At 38.7% G+C, this 24,245-nt stretch overlaps 1 protein-coding gene and 1 non-coding gene across 2 annotated transcripts in view; both read right to left on the reverse strand.

Moving 5' to 3' along the window:
* The window catches only part of POLA1 (DNA polymerase alpha 1, catalytic subunit), a 183,477-nt gene that overhangs the window by 148,789 nt on the left and 10,443 nt on the right, over positions 1 to 24,245 (reverse strand). The window contains 16 exon segments of the mRNA XM_064407423.1: positions 2,928 to 3,050; positions 3,278 to 3,427; positions 5,120 to 5,244; positions 5,750 to 5,846; positions 6,918 to 7,037; positions 7,298 to 7,427; positions 7,827 to 8,002; positions 8,830 to 8,946; positions 10,494 to 10,583; positions 11,317 to 11,378; positions 12,138 to 12,222; positions 13,497 to 13,654; positions 14,723 to 14,861; positions 15,210 to 15,284; positions 22,118 to 22,234; positions 22,689 to 22,801. Of these exon segments, the coding sequence (XP_064263493.1) occupies positions 2,928 to 3,050; positions 3,278 to 3,427; positions 5,120 to 5,244; positions 5,750 to 5,846; positions 6,918 to 7,037; positions 7,298 to 7,427; positions 7,827 to 8,002; positions 8,830 to 8,946; positions 10,494 to 10,583; positions 11,317 to 11,378; positions 12,138 to 12,222; positions 13,497 to 13,654; positions 14,723 to 14,861; positions 15,210 to 15,284; positions 22,118 to 22,234; positions 22,689 to 22,801 (1,877 nt within the window).
* On the reverse strand, positions 5,408 to 5,538 carry LOC135295674 (small Cajal body-specific RNA 24). The gene has a single exon (XR_010357813.1). It is a non-coding gene; the product is annotated as a small Cajal body-specific RNA 24 (non-coding RNA).

The raw sequence follows: 24,245 nt of genomic DNA on the forward strand, positions 1-24,245 counted from the left end.
GTTTTAACTCACTTCCACCCCAAATTCTTGCCTTTTTTTCTTCTGAAACACGCCAGAACTTAGCAGTCTACCTGTTACACCTAAATTCTGACAAGTTCACATTGACATGCCCCCGTTAAAGATTACCCACAAATGAAAAACAAGGAAGACCCGATGGAAAAAGCCGATAATCAACGTTTAAACACTTAGACAAAAATGAGTGTTAATTGATTAAGCATCTCCAGGTCTCTATCGCCATCTAGCGAGCCCTGCCCGCCATTATCACCTGTCCCCTCCAACGCGCTCCCTGGAAGGACAGACAGACAAACTGCTGGATCCAGCCTGCCCCTGGCCGGGGATCTAAGGCTTTGTTACTTTTCTATTCCCTGGCTGAAAGAAAATAAAAATCAAGCACTGGCCCGTATCTCTCTACAGCTGACCAAAGAGCTTTTCTGAATTACACTGTCAGAGAATCGTAGAATGGTTTGGGTTGGAAGGGACTCCAAGGATCATCTACTTCTACGATCTGGCTTTTTAAAACTGGCTTTTCCACACCATATTTAATACTTCTGCCATCAAAATGAAGTGAACATGCCAAGTTGTACTAATATAGTTCAGAAGTTTACTAATAGAGTCACACAAGTTTTTATAACAGCCATGTGTAATTACAAGTATTTTTATTCTCCATAAAGAGCCCCATGGCACCTACAGCTTTTACTGCAACAGCATCTCCAAACCACAGAGAGAAGCTGAGTCCAGGAGAGGTGGTACTCAAGACCTGGCATCAGGTGCTTGAATCTTCCCACAGCTTCAGTGAAAAGGTTGCCAGTAACACAGTTGAACAGCATCAATTCACAGGACTCATCAAAACTCATCCTCAGCTACATTAAAACTTGATGCTAGGATGATTTCATGTTAACAACTTTAACAAGAAACACATATTTCCCATTTTCAATTATTCTGCTAAGACTTACGATTGAACTGTAATTGTGTTAGTGCAAATATTAAGTTCAGTTTTCATCCCACACAATATTTTTCCCACCTAGACTTCTACAAGCCTGCCTGCATTTACTCAGGTGCCCTTGACAACAGTATAAAAAAAAGGTGTTAATTGCAGATCAGAAAAGGCTATTTAAATTTAGACCATAAATTTTCCATAATAGTTACTTTTTAATTAACCTTTTCTCACAGAGAACCCAAACCTCCAGATACTTAACATTTACTTCTTTTATATTAGAACTGAGTGGTAAGAGAAAACCTATGAATAGAAAGACTAATATAAAAATTTAAAGTAATGTTTTTCTAGATCAGATATTTCAACTTAAAACAAATAAACAAAAAAACATTAAAACCAGAAACACTAAGGTGTCCTCGTGTCATCTTCTGTGGCAAAAACTCAAATGTGTGCCAAGGCTTGGCAGAAGCCAGCACAGGTCCAGTACCACCAGAATTTTCAACTACGTAAGAGAAACCATCTCTAATTACTCCCTGTAGCACCTATTTAGGATTTCCACATTTCATTACTCTGGAACATAAACCAGGAACACCAGAATTTCACATAGTTATGTCAGAGCTGATACATTACAGACAAATGTGAATGAACTCCCTGTGCAAACAACAAGTATTTCCCCATCTTAACAGAGGGCAAAAGCTAAAGTATCCACAGAATACCAGGTTTGTGGCAGGTGGTCCATATCACACATGGAGATCATTAAAAAAAACAAAGAAAAAAGTAGAATTCATGACTTTTAAAATACCACTAGAAAATATAAAGGTGTGATACTCAGCTGCTTTGCTTGCCAACCTCATAGACAACATGAGGTTGAATCTCCCATCAAGACACAATACCTTATTAAAGGAAATAAACTAACTACTGAATACACATGGCTGCATGGCACATTTGCAGTTACCAAACTGGGAAATTACTTGGGTTAAACAGATGTGTAAGGTTAAACATAACTGCTTACATAAATTGGAAAGACAACAAATGTGGGGCTCTCTCTAGAGAATTGTTTAGCTAGGAAGATAATTAAAAACAAAGATGTGTTACCCGAAATACAACACCCCAGGGCAATTGAGTTGGGAATTGTGAAGTGGGTGTGCCCTCACAACACAGGGAGGATGAGCCTGTCAACAGGGATGTGACCTCATCCATCTCCCTGATCAACCAGAAGGCTGACAACCCATCCTGACACAACTGTTCCTGGCACCTTTGCAGACTCCTGCTTGGTATTCTCTTTTACAAGGAACATCATTATGTTTTAAGACAATGAATGTATATCAGTGGTTTGTTTTGGATCATTAAAGATGATTTTTCTCACAGGGACAAAACTGATGTGGTCTGTATTGAGCCACCATCCTAACCAACAGCAAGAGTAGTTTGGCCTATAAAGTCAAGTGCAACTCTTACAATAAAATATGAGGCTAATGAGAAACTTTATGTTAAAGAGCAAAGAGTTTCCAAAAATAAGCCCTGATACATAATCCATTGGCTCCATGATTAATTTGCCCTATCACAAACTTTAGGGTTTCAGGGAGTCATATCAGGCCACAGGACAGTCTGGCTACAAGCAAGCTTATCCAAAGCTGAAGCATACCACCAAATCAAAGACCAATCCATCAAGCAGAATCAGAAATTCATGGAAAATTCATTGACTTCCATTCATTGAAAATTAAAACAGCCTTGATTTTTTTTTGCTTTGTTTTTTTTTTTTTCCTGGGTGGTTTTTTTGTTGTTGGTTTTTTTTTGTTGTTGGTTTTTTGTTGTTATTGTTGTCACCACAATCTGGCCCATTGAAACCAAATAGTTCTACAAGAAAGATAAACTTAAGAGTTCTGAAATCAAAAGCAGGTTCAAGAACAAAACCATTTTTGTATTCAATGAAAAAAAAGCAGGTGGCTTAAATTCAGCCTTTTTACATGTGTGTAGAACCTGTTTAATGACTTACCTCTCTCCCTTTGTGTGTCACCAAAGCAGCCAAAGGCTTAGCATAGAATCTGCTGTAGGAAAATCCCAGGCAGCCATACATGCTGTTAGCAGTGAGTTTCAAAGCTTTCTGTCTGATATCATACTGAAAAGAAACACAAGCAGAAAAATGATCCAACCACAGCCATCAGCGAACAGAACTTAATGCTCACAATTACATTCACAGCTTTTTTATACAGTCTGCAGCAGTGATGGGCTACAAATAAAGCACATTACAATCACTGCTCACTACTAATCATCTCTATTCTACAAGGCTGATCAGGGCACTTAAGGGGAGAGGGGGAAAAATCAACGGAGTTCTATAAAACACACCTGTAAATAGAGGTCAGGATTTAAGTCTGGCTGTTTCATTAACTGCTTAACTTGGCGTCTTCTCTCCACCAGTTTCCTGATTTCTTTAGGCAAAATTCCCATTTCCAGAGATGGGTCTGGAAGCTCAGGAATTTCTTCCTCTTCTTCGACCTGTGAAATGATCAGCACTGCTTATCATTTTACTGCATTAAGTGAAAAGCTTGGCGGGAAAAAACCCCAAAACTCTACAGCTTGTGCCAATTCCTGCAGAGCACACAAAGCACAGTTTAGAACAAGCATGAGAGGTTTTTTTGCAGTGTTTAACTCTATTACTTTGCCCCTGCTGGAGGACAGGGCCTAAGTCTGTTCACTCTTGGAAAAACACAAAGAAGGCATGGACCAGTAGCAGGAAAGTTTTTGTTTTTTATCAGAGTGTGTGTTATATATTTATGTACATATATAAATCCAGATTAATAACACACATACATTCTCACTCTTAGGTATATACAGATAAATACAAAAATATAAAGAAAAGTACACACACAGCAATTCTTTCTGTGCTGAAAAATCCATCCATTTTTTATCATCATATAAGTATTTTGGTATTCAGACCTGTCAAAAGGAGCACGTGCTCTGTGGAACTGATGCTTTGAATGATACAACTGACAAAAGTAGAACAAAAACTCCACCCCAAGCAACCTTGATTATAGCAAAACAACTCTTGATTATAGCAGAAAGGCACCTTCATAGCATGGCTGAAGGAACAGTAAAAATGGAAAAGTTTTTCAAGCACAATGAAAGTGACAGGAATGTGCAAAGGAAGGGCAATACAGACACGGTGAGGTTGGCAAGTTTAGTAAAGCAGCCTGAGGAGAACTGTAACAAGAAATTACACCAAAGCCTGATTAAACATCATACAGTAAGAGAAATCAAAATTAGCTGCTTCACGTTGAAGCACACTTCAGAAAGCAGGGAAAATCCAAAGACAGCTTGAAGGAACTTACTGACAGAACTCCACATACTTGTCTCCTCATTTCTGCTACTGTGTTCATATTTCAGTTGCTACAGGACTAACTAATTCCAACCTGTGAGCTGATACCAGTTAAAAATAAAAGCTTCTGCTTTAACCTTTAGAACTGACCAGCTCAATGCTTCAGTTTAGAACACAGCTCCACCAATAAGTGTTTAGGCACAGCTGAGGAAAGGAGAATCCCCAGCCATGGAAAAGCCAGAGCCAACACAGCTGCTTATAAAACAGTACATCCAACTGTACCTTCAGGAGGTTTTTCAGTTGTGTTTAACATACTTTGAGCACCATGAGTTTTTGTGAAGCTGGTGCCACAGTCACAACATCACCCTCCCAAGTCACACACGGAATTTTCCTGATGTCTAATAAGGCTTGAGCTCGTAATCATATTCTTTCCTGTAGAAAGCATGAGACTTTTGCCTACCTCCATCAGGTGTATCTGCATACGTATACAAATAGCAACTTAACTTCAGGAAGCCTCTATCAAGCTAGGATGAAACTAGTAAAAGGGCTCAGAAATTGCTAGGGTGGATGTGTGGCTGAAAAGGGTCACAGAACCTCAGCAAAAATCTTGTTTCATGACAATACCAAGAATAGATGGAAAAGAACAAGATTCTGTAAGAGTATTACAGAAAGGATGATGACAGAGACAAAATATTCCAAAAAGTCCCAATCCACAAATTAATATGATACATCTTAAAACAAGAATCACTTTTTATATGTAAAAGGGGACAAAAAAAAAACAGTGAAAAAGAACAGTTTCTTAAGGAGCTGATTCACAGAAAACACTGCAGTGAAGACAATGTAATTTAAGCCACAAGTTAAAGCACTCAAACCTCTGCCCTTTTCTGTGCTTCTGATGACAGTCGCTGCACTGTGGTAAAGCAGATGTTGAACTCCTGAATAATGGATGGGTACAAGCTGTTGAAGTCGAGAAGCAAAATAAACTTGTCATAAAAACCTAAAACAGAGTTTAAAACAAAAGTCATCATTACTCAAGTCTCCCAAAGGACTCCATACAATTCCACAATTAATATTTAAGTGACAGTAATACATTGTACCACATTTCCATAATCTAAATCCCTTCAAGCAGCTGTTGAGATGCACCATTGCCCTTTACAGAAAGCTGTCAGAAGTGGAACGATCCAACCCCATTAACTCACCAGAGTTGAACAGATAGCTTCTGTGTTACTATAGGACACTTGTACAGTTTTCCCCACATAGAGGAGAAACTGAAAGAAAACTTACGTGTCCATTAGACAATTATACAGAAATATACAGTCCTAATCCCTCCAAAGAAGCAATTCCACAATCAGTGCTGGGAATTTTGTTGTATGGAACAAGATTCCCCTCACAACCACGACACCAAATTCCCACAACCACAGATCCCCCACTGCAATCTCTCTGTATTAATATAACCTACCTGTCTCTAATTTCATTGAAGAATGAAAATTGCCACATCTTACCGACTTTGGGTTCCAAGACTAAGCCCCCAGCATATGCTGCTTTCTTTTTCCCTATCTTTGATTTATTCTGATCTTCAAAATCTTCATCTTCATCCACCTACATTTGGCATTTAAAAAAGTCATTATCTAGTCTCTAAGATTTCTGTAATGTTAGAGGAGTTATTTTTGGCAAGTCAAATAGAAATTTGGGAGACAGTGCAGAATTCCTTTTAAAATGTATGTAAAATATGCTGTTTTCACCATGATCCTTACTAAAGCTCTCTACTTGTCAAAACAGCGTTAAAACCAACTCTGACAGGAAAAAAAAAAAACTACTAACAAGAGATTACAAAGACCTTAAAGTATTGTCATCATTCAACATGGCACTAGAATGTCTTTTACAACTGGCTATAAAAGTCCACACTATGAAAAAAATCAACTTATGACCGAGAAGTGGTATGACTGTCCAATTAAAATGTTGGTTTTGCAAACAGAATGGCTGGGCTTGAATAAAACAAATAAAAACATTACTACTGACCTAAAGAATATTCTGTTATTTGTTATGTTGTAACAAGAATTCTTCTCCCAATTGTTCTATTCTGAATCATTTAGAATTCCAGTGCTACTTTGATGCAACGGTACAATCAACAGAAATCATTGCTTTCAAGTTTGCTGTTGAGCTTATTTAAAACTAAAAAGCAATATATAGTGAAAACAAATACTTTCTCAAATTTTAGTTTGTTCACTAACAAACATCTAGATATTTCTATAATTATTATTTACACTGGTATTATACAAATTATTTTTAAATACTTTTGGATATATTATCCATGTAACAAATTTTTCTTGAAATACTGTTCAGCAAAATAACTAAATGCAAATATTAAACAACACAGATTGCCTTCTTTACTGTTTCCCCCACACAGACAAGTACTTAGCTTATTTTAATTTTAAACTAACAGCACTGAGTTTTTACAGATCTGTGCTGCAATGGAAAAGTTGTCCCACTCTCATGGATTCCACACAAAAACAATGTTTTAATTAAGCATAGGCTGTACCATTACATTATATCTGAGTTATATTTGGGGTTCCTTGTGTTCCCACAGAACAGTAACATGCAGAAGACAGAAGAATGTTTTTTTCTTTTTTTTTTAATAAAAAAATTTAGGAACAGAAAACCTGGACCCACCAGCTTCTGTGGAGGCTTTTTGAAAACTTGTTTGTCTGGCACAATGTAATCCTTCTCATGAAAGGCATGAAGCAGCAGGAACTCGTTACGTTCAGATCGTCCACCCATCATTGTCCTCGACTAAAGAGGGGGTGAAAAGAGAACTCAAAGCAAAGCACAGAAAACACTGACAGCAAAACTCAAATGTGATATTTTTAAGGAAGTTTTACATTATTACTTGATTAGAACATTCAACTCTCCTACTCATCGCAACAAAAAATTTAACAGCATTGTGCATTCTGAATTAGTGTTTACAAATTAAACCCAGCAAATCAACCACAGAAAACATGGAACTGTTTGGAAGGGACAGTGGAGAGGAGTGGAAAGTAATAAAAATGTACCATGACGTTCCCAGAGATGTTTGTTATCTGAAGAGCCAGTGGCAGAACGTTCAGCTCACACATGATCTGGAGAATGAACTTGGCATCTGTCCAGGTGTTTTCCAGCATGAACAGTAAGCGAGGAGAATCACTGGGGAAAGAAGGGGCATGGCTTAGCACAGTAAAATCAACCTCCTTTGTACTCTGTAGGCTTTAGACCTATGTGCTGTATGGAACACATGGTATCTGTAGCACTGATGAATTTTACAGCCATCTCTTGTAATTGAAAAGGCAGCCCAAAACTCAGGCTTGCACCTCTTGTTAGTGTGCCTACACCAAAGCTTGACAAATCAATTTGCCTCATACATAATAAGCCACCACAAGTAGCTTGAAACATTATTTTATAATGTTAAGACACACCTTTTCAGATCCCAGTATGCTAAGTCAGCATCCCCACAACATATCAAGTAAGCAAATGTAGAATTTTATGTCAGGGAATCAGCTCCTCTGCTCTCCTGAGAAGCATTAAAACTTCCTATCAGCAACATACCTGTACATATTTGGAATTTCCTCTGGTAGAATTGTTACTTTCTCTGTTTTCAAAATCTGATGGACCAGTTCGGACAAATGGTAACTTTTGCAACGAATTAGTTCTTTAGCAGAAATTTCTACATCACAGATCATTCGACCGCAGGCAGCATTCCTTTCAGCAAAACCTCCTCGGCCCTTCATCATATTAGACAAAGAGAAAACACAAATAAAATGAAACATACAAACACTAACAAAAAACATCGACCCACAATAAATGTTTATAAGATTCAGTCAAGTCAGTTGGTCACTAAGTATTCAAATAATCTATGAAATACCACAAATACTCAAGAACTTATATTTATGCCCTAAAGGAATCCATGGCACCTTTCACTGTATATAGACATTAAGAAATAGACACTTAACTATTATACTTTTTTTTCCTTCAATCATTAGAATAGCTCCAAAAAGACAAAATCCACATCCAGGTTCTTTCTTCCAAGGATATTTTTTGCAATAACACCAGGATGAAAAAGTCACAGAACCACACAGAAATACCTAACTTGGCCTCCAGGAAGGACAAGAACAGGCAAGAACACAGCCATGTTCAGCACTTCAAGTTTCAGACATTGTCCTCTGAACAAATATGTAATAAGAGCTACAGAATTATTAGCTTAGCAGCTCTCTATGGGATGATTCACCCATCAATCCAAATTGCTTTTTCTCATTTTACAGTTACAGCAGACAAAGACAGTTACAGTAAAGACTACTGCAATTAATCTGTCATTACTATCATCTAGTTGAGATAAGTAAACTAAATTAGCCTAACTTGAAAATCAGTTTATCCTATTACTGTAATAGAAGTCATATAAACACTCATAATTTCTGATCTGGGACCCACGAAATTCAGCATGACCAACAGTCAAAATACATCAGTGTCACATTTACAATTCCTTGGAAAAACTAATTCATTTTTAATCACATGCAACATAAAGGGGATTAAAAGACTTAAGCAATCTTATTACCCCAAGCTTTGGCATATTAGACCTCCTCAGTCGACCTATCTTGGACCAGTGAGGGACTTTGCACAAATTAATTCTTTGAAGCAGCACTTCCAGATCAAATCCATAAATATTATGACCCTTGAAGCAGAAAAAATAACAAAAAAGGTTACAACAAATGCAAATTGAAAGACTTACTTTCACACACTCAGTATTCCTTTGCCCTTTGTGATTTTTTCCAACTAATTGATGGCATTATCTCTCTTGTAGAAAGCACTTTCTAAGAGAACGTTCATCAACAGTACTCATTAGTCTTAACACTAACAATGCTGTTCAGTAGAATACCAAAATCAGCTCTGTAACTGGCTCATTGCACACACAATAAAAAGCTTCATGCTTTGATACCAAAGATTAGGATGCAAAGCTTTCCAGAAAAATCCACAACGTTCTTCACAGAGCACATAAACTTAAGCTAAGAGTAATTCCTTTTTTCTCCACCTGTGAAAGTCACAATAGTGGCATCAAAATACTGGGTTTTTTTTTTTGTTTTGATAGTACAACAGCAACAGCTGTTAAATCTGGGTAGGAACACCTTGCAAGCAGAATTTACATACCAAAGCACTCCAGCAATATTTTAAACAGTGCTAAGTACATTGATGACACTGGTCTGTACCCTCAGCTGAAAGCAAAATGCCACCCTGAGGAACATGAACCCTGCCAGCCACCAGGAACTGCAGGTCCACTCCAGCAGGTACCTCTGTGCAGTGCAAGGCTGTGCTGTAGAAGCAGCTCCTTAAGACTGGAGCAGCATTTCAATAGCAGTAATTAAACCAGGTGCAAATTAAACTGCACTAACACAGCTCTGCTGTTTTCAGGATAGGAGTTCTCATAAACCCTGCTCTTGGCATCTTCAGTTTTAAGCCACTGGCTGCAGTGCTTCCTATGATTCCTTGTCATAGCCACCAGGCAGCTTAGGGCAGTGAGCTGAAAACATCAGGCAGTGGCTGCTCATTTCATCATATTCCCATCACTTTATTTGTATCTACCTACAGAAGTTAGGTAAATACCTATCATTTAACAAGTTGTATGTAATCAACCTCAGACTTAAAACCAACTTCAAATTGTCTTCACAATTTTATGTGAAATTCAGAATTGCACATTAATTAAACATAACAAAAAAAAAAGAAAATGAGTAATTATAATAAACCCTCAGCTGCTAAAACAGTAGGAAACATAAGAATGCTTACTGCAAAACTTCTCAGATCTCATGGACTTGTATTGGATGGTTATTTTGATTTACAGCATAAACACAAATTATATGAACATCTGAACTGCAATAGAATCTTAAGTATACCAAGACTTCCCATTTTTCTAGAAAATCAGCGTTTTTTGTTGTGTTTTGTCTTTCTGAGTAAAGGAAAAAAAACCCCAAACTTGTTTCAGGTATTGTGAAAATACTGCCTATTTTAGCTATTATGGGAAATAATAGTATGTATAAAATGCTGTCAGGGAAAATTCCGTATCATCTTTGTATCAAAATATACCTGCTGTCTCATAAGCAAACTCAATTCATAAGGCAGTCTAAGACAAGCATTAAAAAGCCTCTTAAGGGGACAAAAGAAAAAGAACAAAGCTGACCAACTGACAATATGCTTTAATTTAACTCTCAAAGTCTCAGAACCACTCACCACAACAACGTCTGGGTCAATTTTGTGAATCTTCGCAAGGAAAAATCCCAGCAGTGTTCTCTCTGTTGCAGCAATCTCTATTTTAGCATTCTAAAAGGAGCAAGAGAGCACCTGATTTCAATGACCCAATAAGTTTGAAATGGAAGCATTTCCTCTCCCCTACCAGTTACAAGACAATAACAAAGCACCACAGAGTTCTGCTTTTCCTTCTGTAATTCAAGGATTTATTTCCTCACTCCCTTAGACATTGGAAAGCTTTTCTGAGGCTTTTTCCCATTCTGCTTTTGAATGCAGGTGTGATATTTTAAGAGCCTCATAAGAATCAAGCACACCAGGAAAATGCTCCATATGCATCTTTCACTAACAGACTTTATGATCACACAGAAATAGAGGAAAAGCAAAAATAATTTACTTTATAAGTCTCTCAGCTCTCCCACCACCCTTTAGAAAGGACATCTCCTAAATTTTGACAGACTTTACTCTCCAATAAAAGAAGAAACAAATTCTACTGGTTTACTATAAGCAGAGTCAGGTATAATGAAAATTAATCACAATTTTAGCCTCTTTGCAAAATCTTTCCAACTCCCTTGCCTAACGCCTTTATTTTAAGAGCACAATTAGCAGCAATACTGAATCACAGAGCACACACCACCTTTTTACAAGTAACACAGAATAAATACCTGGATTGAAGTTTGCAGAGTGGAAAACTGACTAAATAATCATTCCATTCCTTCACCTATCTCTCTTCACCACTTACCAAAAGCACCATGAAGTTTATATTCTATAAAGTACTGCAATCAGAAGGGCAACAAAATGAAATTACCTTCTTTTTAATAGCTTCTTTGAAGTCATAAGGAAAAATGCAATCACTTGGTTTGGAAACAGCTGCAAAAAGTGATATTTGTATTTACATACAAGATCCTAATGGTTCCCTCCCCTTAAGCACCCATTCACAACAAAGTGAGCTGAGAAAACTGACCTCTGATTCTGAAACACCAGCTTTAAGTGAATACTGTCTTTAAGATAAGCAAGTAATTACTAAAGCACTAACAAATCAGAATCAGTCATATTTGAGGTTATCACTGGACATTAAAACTATAGGCCACAGCTCCTGAAGAGCTTCCTCTCACAAGCATTCAACACCTCATCACTCCCAGCCAGTGTCTGAATCTCAAGGTTTAGCTGACATTACTGCAATGACACCACTGCAAGACGTTTTACCCTAAGAAATCTTGTTTATAAATAATTTTGTTCAGAAGAGCTGAACAGAAAAATAATCAAAGTGACAGTAAATAAATGGTCTAAATTGATGGGCAGAGAAAGATGGAATAAAACAAAAATTACAGGAAACTGTATAGAGCAGGGTTACTTTGCATTATCTCAAATTAAGATTTTTTTAATTAAGTTTTTAATAAAAAGTCAGTAATCACTGAAGGTAAAAATGGGGAGAAAAGTCTGTCTGGGAGTTGAAATTTTGTCAGCTGGCTATTTTAGACCATTATTGTTGTAGTGACAGAAGGAAATAAAAAATTTAAATAAATGAATTAATATAATCCCCCTCCACCCAAAAAACTGAAACAGAACAAAAAAAGAAAAAAACATGGAATTAATAATTTTTCTACTCAAACTGTTCCAAGTACATACCACAGAAGTGTGTTTGAAAAGGAGGCTGAGGTGGAGCCTTATCCAAAGGAAATTTCTGATGAACCAGAGCTGCAAGAGCCACAACCTTTACCAAGGAGATATAGAACACACAACTTCATAAGTATAAATGAGCATGACTACTATCCATACTCATTTCTTCCATCCTTTTTTTTTTAAGATTTCCTCATCTCTTTTCTCTTGTTTCTCCACCACATCTTTCTTATTTTAATTCAAACTACAAATAGTTTAAAAGAAGAAAGTTATCAACTGATCTCAAGGAAATAAAATAGCACTTGCTTGTAAATGATTACAAATTTGAGAGAAAAAATAACTCACTTCGAAAAACTTCTACTTTTATCAGTTTTTGTTCTGAATCTGACCAGACCCCACAATGTAAAGGATTCCCCTGGAGTGCAGGGGAAATGTGAGCAGGGAAGAGAAGCTTTGCCTTGAGAAGAGCTGCCCCTAAGCAAGCAGTCAACACTGCCAAGAAACCAAGAGGTTTAGTGTTTGGAAGCCAGAAGCTTTAATGATGCTTTTGACTGCTTTGCTGGCAGGATGGCCTGGCTCCCCAGACACTGATCAGGAAAACCCAAAAGAAAACAAAGCAGAAAGGCTTTAAAGCATCTTGGCAAGCAGAGTCCTGTTGGTATCTTGTATATGTCCTGTTACATTGGCCAGAAACCACTTACTTTCCATACTTCCACTAGAAAAAGAATTTAATTCACCATGAGGAATAATTCTGCTTGAAAAATTTGCCAACCTATGAGTCTTCAATTCAATTAGCCAGAAACAACTGTCCTATTTGTGAATACTAAATCTCTTCTCCCATTAATGAGAGTTATGTTAAAATAAAAAGTGCTTAAGTACATATTTTGGTCCGCAGTCCACAACTGAGAGTGGCCACCTCCATCTCTGTTCCTTTCTGTGGAAAGATCTTACAGCAGAACAGAGGTGCTCTAAGATCAAGACCAAATTCTCATTTTAAAATGAGTTTTATTAGCAGAAAAGCCTGGTCATTTTACCTATAACCTATGATTAGCTCTAGCTTCATTAATTAATTAATACTAATCTATTAACAGCCGGGCTGGGGCAGTCTCACTTATAACTATGAGGCACAACAGACAAAAGAGAAGGCTTGAAAACATACATAGGATCCACTGTCACAGTAAATATTCTCAAGCAGGCTCCCTAGGCCAGAGTGAGATCCCAATAAATATTTCTTTGAAAAGCCCAGAGCATAGAAACTTCAACAGTACATACATTTAAAACATGTTTTATGAGGGTCTTCCAAGCTTAGGAAACTTTCAGCATATGTCAAAGAACAAAATCAAACCAAAATGAGAGCAGATTACTTACCTCATTCTGGTGAGTCTTTGGGTTCTGAATGGTCTTCATGCTGAAGGACATGACCACCAGAGGAGGAGGAGGAGAAAGCTCTTTAACCACATTCACCAAGCCAGGCTTCATGGCCACAGCCTCCACTTTACACCAGCTGACTGGCTGATTTGAAGGCTCTGAGGAAACAACACAAACCACCTCTATTCTTCTGGGAACCACAGACAAGCCTTCTCTGATGGCATTGCTGCAGAGAGCACGACCTTCAAATGTTTTGTCCTGGTGGGATAGTCCTAGACACACCCTAATCCTGCCTAGTTTTTGGTAATTCCCTGGGTCCTGACTTCCTAGTCAGCAGGAGCTCTTCAACAACAAATAAGAAAGAAAAGATTTGGATCAAGGTCTGTATAACCCAAAAAATACTTTAGGAAGCTTTACATAGAGTCATCTGTACTGGTATCAGGTCTGTCAGTGACTGAGCAAGCTGCTGAAGAGGAGAACCCCCCTGGTGTCAGCATTCATACAGTCAGTTCTACACTGGAAGTACCCCAAGGGGCTGCAGAAACAGATGCAGCTTTTGTCCAGTATGATCAACATCCCTATGTTCATGGGAATATGCAGCACACATTGAAAAAGGGCTCTTACCAAGCCAAAATAAAGCAGCATGACCACCTCTAAGTGCTACACGCCAATCATGAGGCAGAAAGGACTTAAAACTAAAACAGCTCCACACCACAAACTTTTCCAAGTGTCAGGAAAAATAAACAAAAATCTAATTCACAAACAAAAAAAACCTATCTAGCAGCCGTTTGTTCTCAAAAATACCTATTTGCAGAAAAAAACCCAAATCAAGTTATCAAGAGCAGAAAGATGAGACATTTTCAAATCAACTAAGTTTAGCTCCATATACATGGCAATAGGATATGCATCAAATCAATTAAGTTTAGCTCCATATACATGGCATTAGGGTATGCATCAAACAGCAGCTGCTAGGCACTGCACAGTTCCCCCTCACAAAAGTTATAATCTCATCTGTACAGCGAACAACTTTATATGGATATTTGTCACTCCAAAAAAAGAGGAATAACTTAAAATTTGTACTAGATAATGAAAATTAAACCAATAAGTTACAAGGTTAATGTACAAAAGGATAATTCGTCTGTACAATTTGAATTTGCCCTAGCCCCCCCAATCTATAACTGTATGTGTTTCCTAGTAACCAGTATTTCACATGCAAACCACCATACGTGGATTTTTTATTTCCAGCCAGCAGGGTCCTTTGATCTTCTGATTCATCAAGAGAAGTTCCAGGCTAGAGGTGTTGGTTCCGAAGGCATGTGAGAATGTTTGTCCCTTCAGATCCTGGGGAAGCCGAGGACATTCAGCCTAACAAGTAACAGAGAGCAGGGAGTCATTTCACCCCACAGAAACCTTCAAGGTTGACACACCACATTCAGCACCTTAACACAGAACTGTAATCATCATCATCCTCAACAAGCAAAGCCCTAATCCATAATATCCTAGAGTAATTGAGGAAATCACACTATAGGCTCCACTTAAAAATCAGGCCAGTAATATAAAAACACACTGAAGTTTAAGTTATTCATCCACACTGGATACATCAGCCAAGACTACAATGTTCAATGATCATTTTAACACAGAAACTGCTCAGGTTGTAAACTTAATTAGATAAAAAAACAAGGTATGGTATTTTATCAGATTAATGATACTCACTGAATATTTAACTTCTAGGTATTCAGATTTTGCTGGTACATCTGGGATCTCAAAAGCGTAGTATTTTTCCACTTTCTGTACAAAACAAAGGTATCATATTTTCAGTATCTCCTAATTGAATATTCATTCTGTGCAATAAGAAAGCTAAAGAAAAAACGTCCAGGCAAAACACACATTTCAAATATCATGGGCTTGATCATATATTACCAATTCTGCAACTCATTACAAGCAGCTGAAGATAGTAAGAATATTTTAGTGCCTGTTTTTAATCTCTAAACATTTTCTTAGCATCAAGAGTTTCTACAAAATTGATTTGCAAGTATACCAAAAAAACCACCTGGCAGTTAGGCACACTCAGAAATATTCTTTAAATTCACAGGTTTCAGACATACTCATGAGAATTGGTGCCTGCAGATCTCTCCAAAATCCTAAAATGACTGAGATGGAAAGGGATCTCTAGGCATTGTCTAGTCCAGCTGCCTGCTCAGAGCTGGGTCGATCACAGTGGGTTGCTTGGGGCTCTCTCCAGCCAGATATAAATATCCCCAAGGATGGACTCCACAGCCCCTCTAGACAACCTGTGCCAGTGCTTGATCTCCCTTACAGTAAAGCAGTGTTTCAGGTTCTGATAAATTTCACCTTTCAAATGCTATCTGTTGCTCTTGTCCTCCGTTGGGCACCAGCAAGAAGTCTCCAGAGTCATCTTTACTCATGCTCATCAAAGATTTATAAATGATTAAAAGATTTGCACTGCCAATCCCTCACCCTGAACCTTCTCTTCTGAAGGCTGAGCAGCCCCAGGTTTCTCAGCCTCTCCTCACATGATGGATGCTCCAGGCCCTGTAACTATCTTTGTGGTCCTATTCTGGATTTGTTCCAGTAGCACATATTATTCCTCACACAGAGGAGCTCAGCCAAACACAGCACTCCCCAGGTGCTCACCAGGGCTGCAGAGGGGAAAGGACCAACTCTTGACACTTGCTGTTAATGCCCATGGCAGCCTTTTCCTCAAGGCTACATGGCTGGCTCTTGTCCAACCTGATATGTACCAAGAGGAGCACGTCCCTTCCTCCAAGGCTGCTTTCCAGCCAGTCAGCCACCATCATCTGCTACTGCCTGAGGTTATTCCTCTCTTCATACAGGACCATTTCCTTTTTTTGTATTTGATGGGATTCCTGTAGGTCACAAGATATATCCAGCCTGTCTAAACTCCTTTGACAGCACATCCATCTGGTATACCATTCCCTCCTGGTTTTGTACTGTCTGCAGACTTGCTCTGTGTGTGCTTCATGCAATCACCCAAATCATTAACAGGATGCTCAGCAGAACTGGATCCAGTATCAACCCTTGGGGTTGATAGGGACTGGCCTCCACCTGGATTTTGTGTCAGTGATCACAACTTTTAGCCCAGTAGGGCAGCTGGTTTTCAGCCCATCCCGCTGCCCACTTCACCAGCCCCCACCTCATCAGTTTGTTTGTGAGGATGCCATGGTAGGCAGCACTGACAGCCTTACTGAAGTCAAGACAACAGTCACTGCTCTCCTCTTGTCCACCAAAGCAGTCCATTTCTTCCCAGAAGGCTGCCAGCTTGGTGAAGCATCATTTTCCCTCCATGAATCCACACCAAACACTCCCAAAAACCTTGTGACATTGTCCAGCTCCTTCTGCACACAGGGGTACATCCCATCAGATCCCATGTGCCTTTATCTGTCCAATCTGTTTAAATGTGCCCTAACCTGATCCTCCTCCTCTTCTGAGGACAAGTCTCCTTTGCTTCAGGCTTTCCTTATGGTCTGTTGACCATCAGACTGCTAAAAGCTGAACTAAGCAGTGAAGACCAAGGTGAAGAAGACCTGCAGTATCACAGCTTATTCCATGACCTCTGTCACCACATCTCCTGTCCCAGTCAGCAGCACTTTTCTCCTAGTCTGCCTGTACCTACAGCAGCCTTTCCTACTGGTCTGTATCTCCTTCACCAGACCCAGCTCCAGGTGGGATTTGGCTTTCCTTTCTCTACTATGACATGCCTTCCAAAAGCTCTTCCTCTAATCCTGACCAGCTCTTTGCCCACCTTCAGGCAGGGCTCCATGTATTCCCACTGCCCTGATACACAAAAGGGCTTCCCCCTCCTTGCTGTCCCAGCCTGTCTTAACCACATCCTACCCCACCATATGTCTGTGATCCCAGCCAGACTGTATCCCTGTAACTGCACACAACTCCTCCCTTTACACTGCAGGCTTTTGTGTACCAGCACTTCAGAGAGGAATGCAAGAGAGGGGAGATGATTTCCCAACCATCTGCCAGCTTTTATCACATGCTCAAGATAATTTCTGTGACACTACTGTATTTTTCATTTTAAGTGAATTAGGTTTCACTAGAAAGTAGTCCAGTTTGTTTATGTATCTCTAACTAAGACAGTTAAAGAAGTCTGAAGTTAAGTATCACTTCTGCTTTCCTCAAGAACAATAACAATTTTTTACAACACAGCTTTCCAGTTTCTAAGAATAACTACTTTCATTTTCCAAATTATTACAATATCCTGGGCAGCAGTGCTCTGGTACCTACTGAAATGCCATGCTCTACCGTGTCATATCTGTGTTCTGCCCTGTAGTACTTTACAAACCATCTGCACCACTGTTACATACTGTTATTATAACTATGCTAGCACATTACTACAGGAATTCCTAGAGGCACCTTAAATTAAAAATAATTTCTCACTGGACAATGCACTGTGCTCACCACTTTCTACACAAGACTCAGCACAATATGGTACTAGAGAAAGTTTAATAAAAAAAAGCAAAATCACCATAAATGGAAATAAAATTTAAAAATTAACAAAATACATGCACAGTTAGGCAAACCTCAAGTTATTTGGTTTTGGGGTTGGATGGCTGGGGTTTTTTTCCTTGAATTAATAGCATTAGCAATAGTTCCCTCAGGGTGCTGCTACAGAGGCAGTGAAGCTTGTTACTTCATGTGCTACTGCAGGTGTAAGGCTGCAAAGCCCAGGCAGGAGAGGAGAGGGACCTCTGCTATAAATAGGAGGCAGAAACTACTATGGCATCAACAGTTTCATGGAAACACAAGTGCAACATAACTTGACAGAAGAGCACCACTATGAAGCCAGATCAGCATTGCAAATTACCATGCAAATGTAGATCTGAACTGCTGAGCCACAGCAGCACCTCACACGAGCAGACCAGAGCTGTGACATAGTAAATGGCAATGCACTGCTTTTAGCACATACCACTGGTGCTCTCCCTATTCTTTTTTAATTTTAATAAAAACCTCTCAGGCTTCAAACAAGTTCTTGTTGCAAACGCAGGATGAACATAGTATAAAAATAGTCTGCTGTAGTGTTTCATCTGCGTTATTGCACAGAGCTCAGCTCAATTACACCAGCGTCTGGTCATAACTCAGTGAATGAATGCTTGCTGCAGAATAATCTGCCCTTCAAGTGGCCCTTCAGAGAGCAGAAATGAGCAGCAGTGATTAGCTGCTAAGTTCCTAAGTGGAGTAAGGCTGCTTTCAAATTGATTTGTGAAGACTTGCTAACTTGGCAGCAGTGCAACCCATTGAAGCTACAATTAGCAGCAGGTGCAGCAGGAAATGATACAGCTTAAGTGTGTTCAAAGGGACAAGGTTGGGCGCTGGCAAGGCCAAGAGAACAACCTGTCTCAGTGTCTCCACATCATCACAAAAAGGGATATTCTGAATAAAAGAACTCTGTCAGTAAAATAAATCTGTCAGGGATGTCAGTAACCTTCCTGATTTCCAGCTAATGATGGAAGAGTGGTTTTCAGTTTCACAGTACCAGGCAAACACTGAGACTTCATGCTACTCTGAATGCATTGCTCACAAGTCTCACCTGAGCAGCACAGCCATTTGGTTCAAGTCTTTCAAAACAACAACCCTTAACAGCACAGCACTGCACCACTGGCTGCACATCACAGAGCAGGGGAGATCTTCTAAAGCACATTAGCTCTTTACCACACAGAGCCACAACTGGGTGAAGATCACTTCTTTGGAGCATTCATTTAGGTGAATGCCACAAAACGCTTCCATTTGAGAGCCCTGCACACCCCTATGGACACACAGGTGCAAGGGCTGTGTAACAACACCTTGTCTCTGGTGGTATGAGTACAATAAAAAGGAGGTTGATGGCTCCTTGGGAAAAACAGACTCGGGTATATAACCAGGAAAATTCAGGTATCTCAAGGAGGAACAGAAGAAAAGGAGGGCACAGTAATGGGACAACCCCATTACTTCTACAATTATCTTGCAGAGAGCACAAAGCCTCCCTGCTGCCGAGGCGTAAGCCTGGCCAGATTTGGTGCCACTTGTTCACAGTCAATTTTGTGCAATCTGGAATATCTGAGTTACTGCATTACTATGTTTTCATACTCCTCCAAGGACCCCACTAACAGCCCTGCTCTTCTATCCTGTCCTTTCTCTTACCTCCCATATTACTATTGCCATACTTTCCTACTATCTCCAGTTCTCATTAAACCCTCCCAGAATGCAGTAACTATCAAAATTAGCAGAAAATTACACAAGCAAATTAAAGCTGGATAGCTTTTATCCTTTTTAATAAAACTCAGTTTACTTAAGAATTCAAAATAATTTGAAATCTTACTGTTCAGAAACAATTCTGGTAGGTTATTTCAGAGCCTCCCTGCACCAGCTATCCTGCCTAATTTATTCATGCATTAAAAATTACAAATTCACTCTTTTGCTAAAACTCTCCTTTAAATAGCTCTTTGGCTGCTCATCCCCTTTTAATGTTTCTAGAGAGCAAACAGGTCTTATCATTATTCTTCACTTTACTAGCTAAAAAAAAATTAAAGCTCTTTTGCAGTCATCTCTGGTATAACTGTCCTTTTGTCTCATCCTTCTAATTGCCATCTTTTGTACCAGTAGTCACTTGAGTTAATCTTTCCTCTTTCCTTTCACCCTTTAATGAGGGTGATCAAGTGTTACAATATTTAAGGGAAAAATCTCAACAGTGTCTTAGTGCTCCCACTTCCCATCTCTTGTGTTACATCCAAGGACCCCACATGTACTGCAGCCACGTCCCCAGACAAGACTGCTGGGTCTTCTGCCCTGAGTTCTGTGCAAGCTCAGTAAAAATTCTACAGTTTTACTTTGATTTTTAAGAGTCCTCTTTGAATATTCAACTACATTACTCTATTACGTCATTGACATTATTCTCACTTTGCACACCATGGAAAAGATAGAGGTTTCCCAAGATTCTGTAAGCAGATCTGCATCTTTTGAGACCTTTCTCCCTCCTTCCTTTCTATAGTACAATTGTTTTTAATTGTACTGTAGAAAAATTGTTTTTCTTTGAGTTCTTTCCCTCATTCCTGAAAGGATTTTTGAACAGTGAGCTATCAGCAACTTGTTTTTTTATCTATTGTTAAATTTACTCCTTTCAGAGTAAATTTATTCCTGATCCCACATGTAGTTATGTTATAATCAACTATATACAAGAAATAACAGAAAACTGGAAAATCTGAATTTACAACAGTGTTTTCAGAGAAAAAATACATTAGAGCAGAAAAAAAAAAGGTTTCACAAAGTACTGATATCACATCCATTTTCCCTGAACTCTGCAAATAATGCACTAAGCTACATGTTGCTGAAAAGATGTCCTGTCTTGCACGATTTAGGTATTTGAGAAACATTGCTCAGGTTTTCACTTCAACAACTGAAACTTTCAGAAAACTCTAGCTTTGGATGAGAGGACCTCCTGAGAATCTTTCCAACCTGAATTACCACACAAATTGTTTTTATTTTCCCTCATTTACATATTGTTAAACTCCATTCTTCCTGTATTTTTACCTGTCATCTCACTTGCTGATTAACTATTCAGAAATGAAGCCTCTATTATCACAAGATTGCTGGGATGGGGAAAGTTACAACTAATGAAAATCAGCTTTGCCAGACTAATGGCATGTTACTTCAAGAAATATAAACTTTTCTGAGTACTTCAGTCAGAACAGATTTTTCCCTAACTTGAATGCTTGCCACATTTCCTCACCCAAGGTTCCCAACTCTGCCCACCCCTGTAAAAGACAAATAGCCTAAGTGGACAGTAAAGTTCTGACACTAGCAAACTAATTCAGTCCAAATCTGTGACATTCTCAGCAGTATCAGCTCTTTTCCTGCAGACTCATGACAAGTATTATATTAATTTATGTGCAAAGTTTCCATCATAGCAACATTTTGTTTTTCCAACGTCATTTTAAAGATTTGTTGAGCAAACAGAGCACAGCAAAATAACACTTTTAAGACTATTGCCCATCACCCCAAGCACAGAACAGCTTTCAAGACTGAATGACAGTCCTCACTTGTTTCCTCCTGCACAGCCACACTATGACAATCCACACTCTGAACAGCATGCACTAAAAAGATAAATCTGTGAAGCTGAGAAGGATGAGACATGCCAAGAGAACAAGTTCAATAAGATGTCTGGTCAAATGCAAAGACAGTGTAATCCCAGAGTAGTGATTTATCTGCTGGACAACACAATCTTTCATTTTAAACTCTGACAACATGAGCTGTTGTTAAGGCTTTGGGTATCAGAACCTCTATCAGCTCTGCATTCTCAAAAACAGCTCAGCAAGCCAGTCTGTCAACCCAGTTTTAAAGCAGCTAACAAGTGAGTGAGTTTAAACAAAAGCACTGTTTAAACTTCTGGTGGAACAACCATGTCGCAGATTTATCATTCTTAAAAGAATATAGGTATTTTGGATAGTTTTTACAAGCAGGTAAATTTACACATGTCAGGAGTTATAGATTTGCATTTTGGCACAACCTCCCTCCCTGGAGAGTGTTTCAACAGCCTTCCCAGCTTACAAACCAGAACAACAGAAAATGACCAAATAGGATGCTTGCAAACAAACCTTGGACTTGAACTTCATGATCTTGTACTTTGGTGAAATGGTGTCATTAAATTCCTTGAAAACACTCATTATAGTTACTGGAGTCTCTGTCTCTTTACCAGTAGATAGGTCGATTTCCTCAAAAACAGAAGTGAGGTTTTATAAATTAACAAAAATGTCAGCAGACATGACAGTAAGTTGAATTTTACTTTGCTATTATGAATCATGTATCTCTTTTTTTAGATAAAACTAAAATGCAATCAGCCAAGAAATCCCAAATTTAGAAAATATTACTTGAAAAAGAATGCTTAAAAAGCACTAAGTTCTCTAGTAATACTTCAAGACCACTTTATTTGCAAAGCAGCAAGACGAAGGGTAAAAAATTGTCTGCCTTTGTTAGTTAAGGTCAGGGGAAGTCACAGCTACTCTGCAGCTCACATGTGATACAGTGTACACACTGTTTTTAACTTTATCACCTACATCAGACAACACTGGCTTCCAACAGCTTCCATAAACACTTTGCTAAACTCCTAACCTGCCATAAGCAGAATGAAAGGTACTTATGTTTGACGTGCTTGAAAGTCACACTTACTGTTTCACGAGGCAGCAGATAAACAGTTCTCTCAATATTTTTCACTGTCACACAACAGCTGACATAGGTGGTTGCAGATTCAATCCAAACTTTGCCAAACAAAAATACCACACCTAAGGAAGAAAGGCAAAGAATTCAATATGCAATTTTAAAATTAATCATTTCTAGTCTTGCTTGAAACAGCTTATAATGTGTTCTTGCATTGAAACACAACCATTGATGTGTCAGGTCCTTGAACAACAAATCTTTCCAATGTATCAGCACATTCTAAATTGTTTTAAACACCAGCTTTACAAACAGACACCTGTATCATTCTTCATGTCTCTACCTCCATTGCTATAGTAACACCTGGTATGTAAAATCCAAAATGGCATTACACAGCCAGTCTCAAAATTCTTTTCTGATATTCCATTGCTGCCTGTATTAGTTTGATAATCCCTGGAGAGAGGGAGGAAGGAGAGAGATGTCAGTGAAACATGAAGATTATGAGAATGCCTATGCTGTCAATCAGTCCTCTGATATGTGTTATCTCCAGTTTTCCACTCTCCAGCTAGACCAGTACCATTGACTCCTTTTCCCTACACTTCAGTACCCCAAGATAAAGACTCAATTACTAATAAAACCTGTAGAAAGACATTCTGAAGACAACAACTAGAAGCTGGTCAGCTTTCAAGTGACTATTTTTAACAAATGAGAACACCAAGAGATGCATGGCATTCCTAGGAATCCTGGGTGCCACCAGGATTGGTTGTAACCAAGGGAGACACTCAGAAAGATTATACAGAGCAGGACTAGTGGACAATGTCATTACAGCACATGCACATCTTTGAGCCCAGAGATCTTGGCAATAGAACAAAATGCTGCAAACTGCTAATCAAATTATGTCAAACTTAAAAATAACACAGTACCGAGCCACCCAACTGTCACAAACAGTTTGCAAATTACAAGTACAAAAAACTTCCAAGTACAACTCAGAAACCTGGCTTTACCAGGTTGCCTTCAAGCTCCAAATAATTTGGACTTTGATTATATGGATGACACTCTTCCTATAGCATACTACTATTGACGAAAACAGAAATATCCATGCTGAGACTGTCTCAGAAACAGGGTTTCATGCATAGAATCTGCATTTCTCCTTGGCCTGGCAATGCACAAACAAGTCTCCTTGGTTAAGAGTTATAACTTATCTTTGCCAGCAGATCTATCAGACATACAGGCACCTTTCTTACTCCATTAGACCAAAGATAAATCAGTGAAGATGCACTAAGATGGATGACAGAGTCAAAGTGACAGGCTATGAAAAATCATTTTCTGAGTGCTTGGAATAGATGTGAACAAAACTACTTTTGTCATGGACAGAGAATGCTGTGGTTTTGAAGATGATGAGAGCAAGGATACAAGTTTCAGCTGCACAAAGTATCTTAAGAAATTTTAATACAGAGGCAATCTTGAAGAGTTAGACAGTTTGAATAGAAGTATCGAGAAAGAGCTCCAATTGCAGATGTAAGTGACAGAGAAGACGAAGTTCTTGTCCCCAGCAATCTTTTACTTTTTTGT

Source organism: Passer domesticus, chromosome 2, assembly GCF_036417665.1.
Source record: "Passer domesticus isolate bPasDom1 chromosome 2, bPasDom1.hap1, whole genome shotgun sequence".
NCBI lineage: Eukaryota > Metazoa > Chordata > Aves > Passeriformes > Passeridae > Passer > Passer domesticus.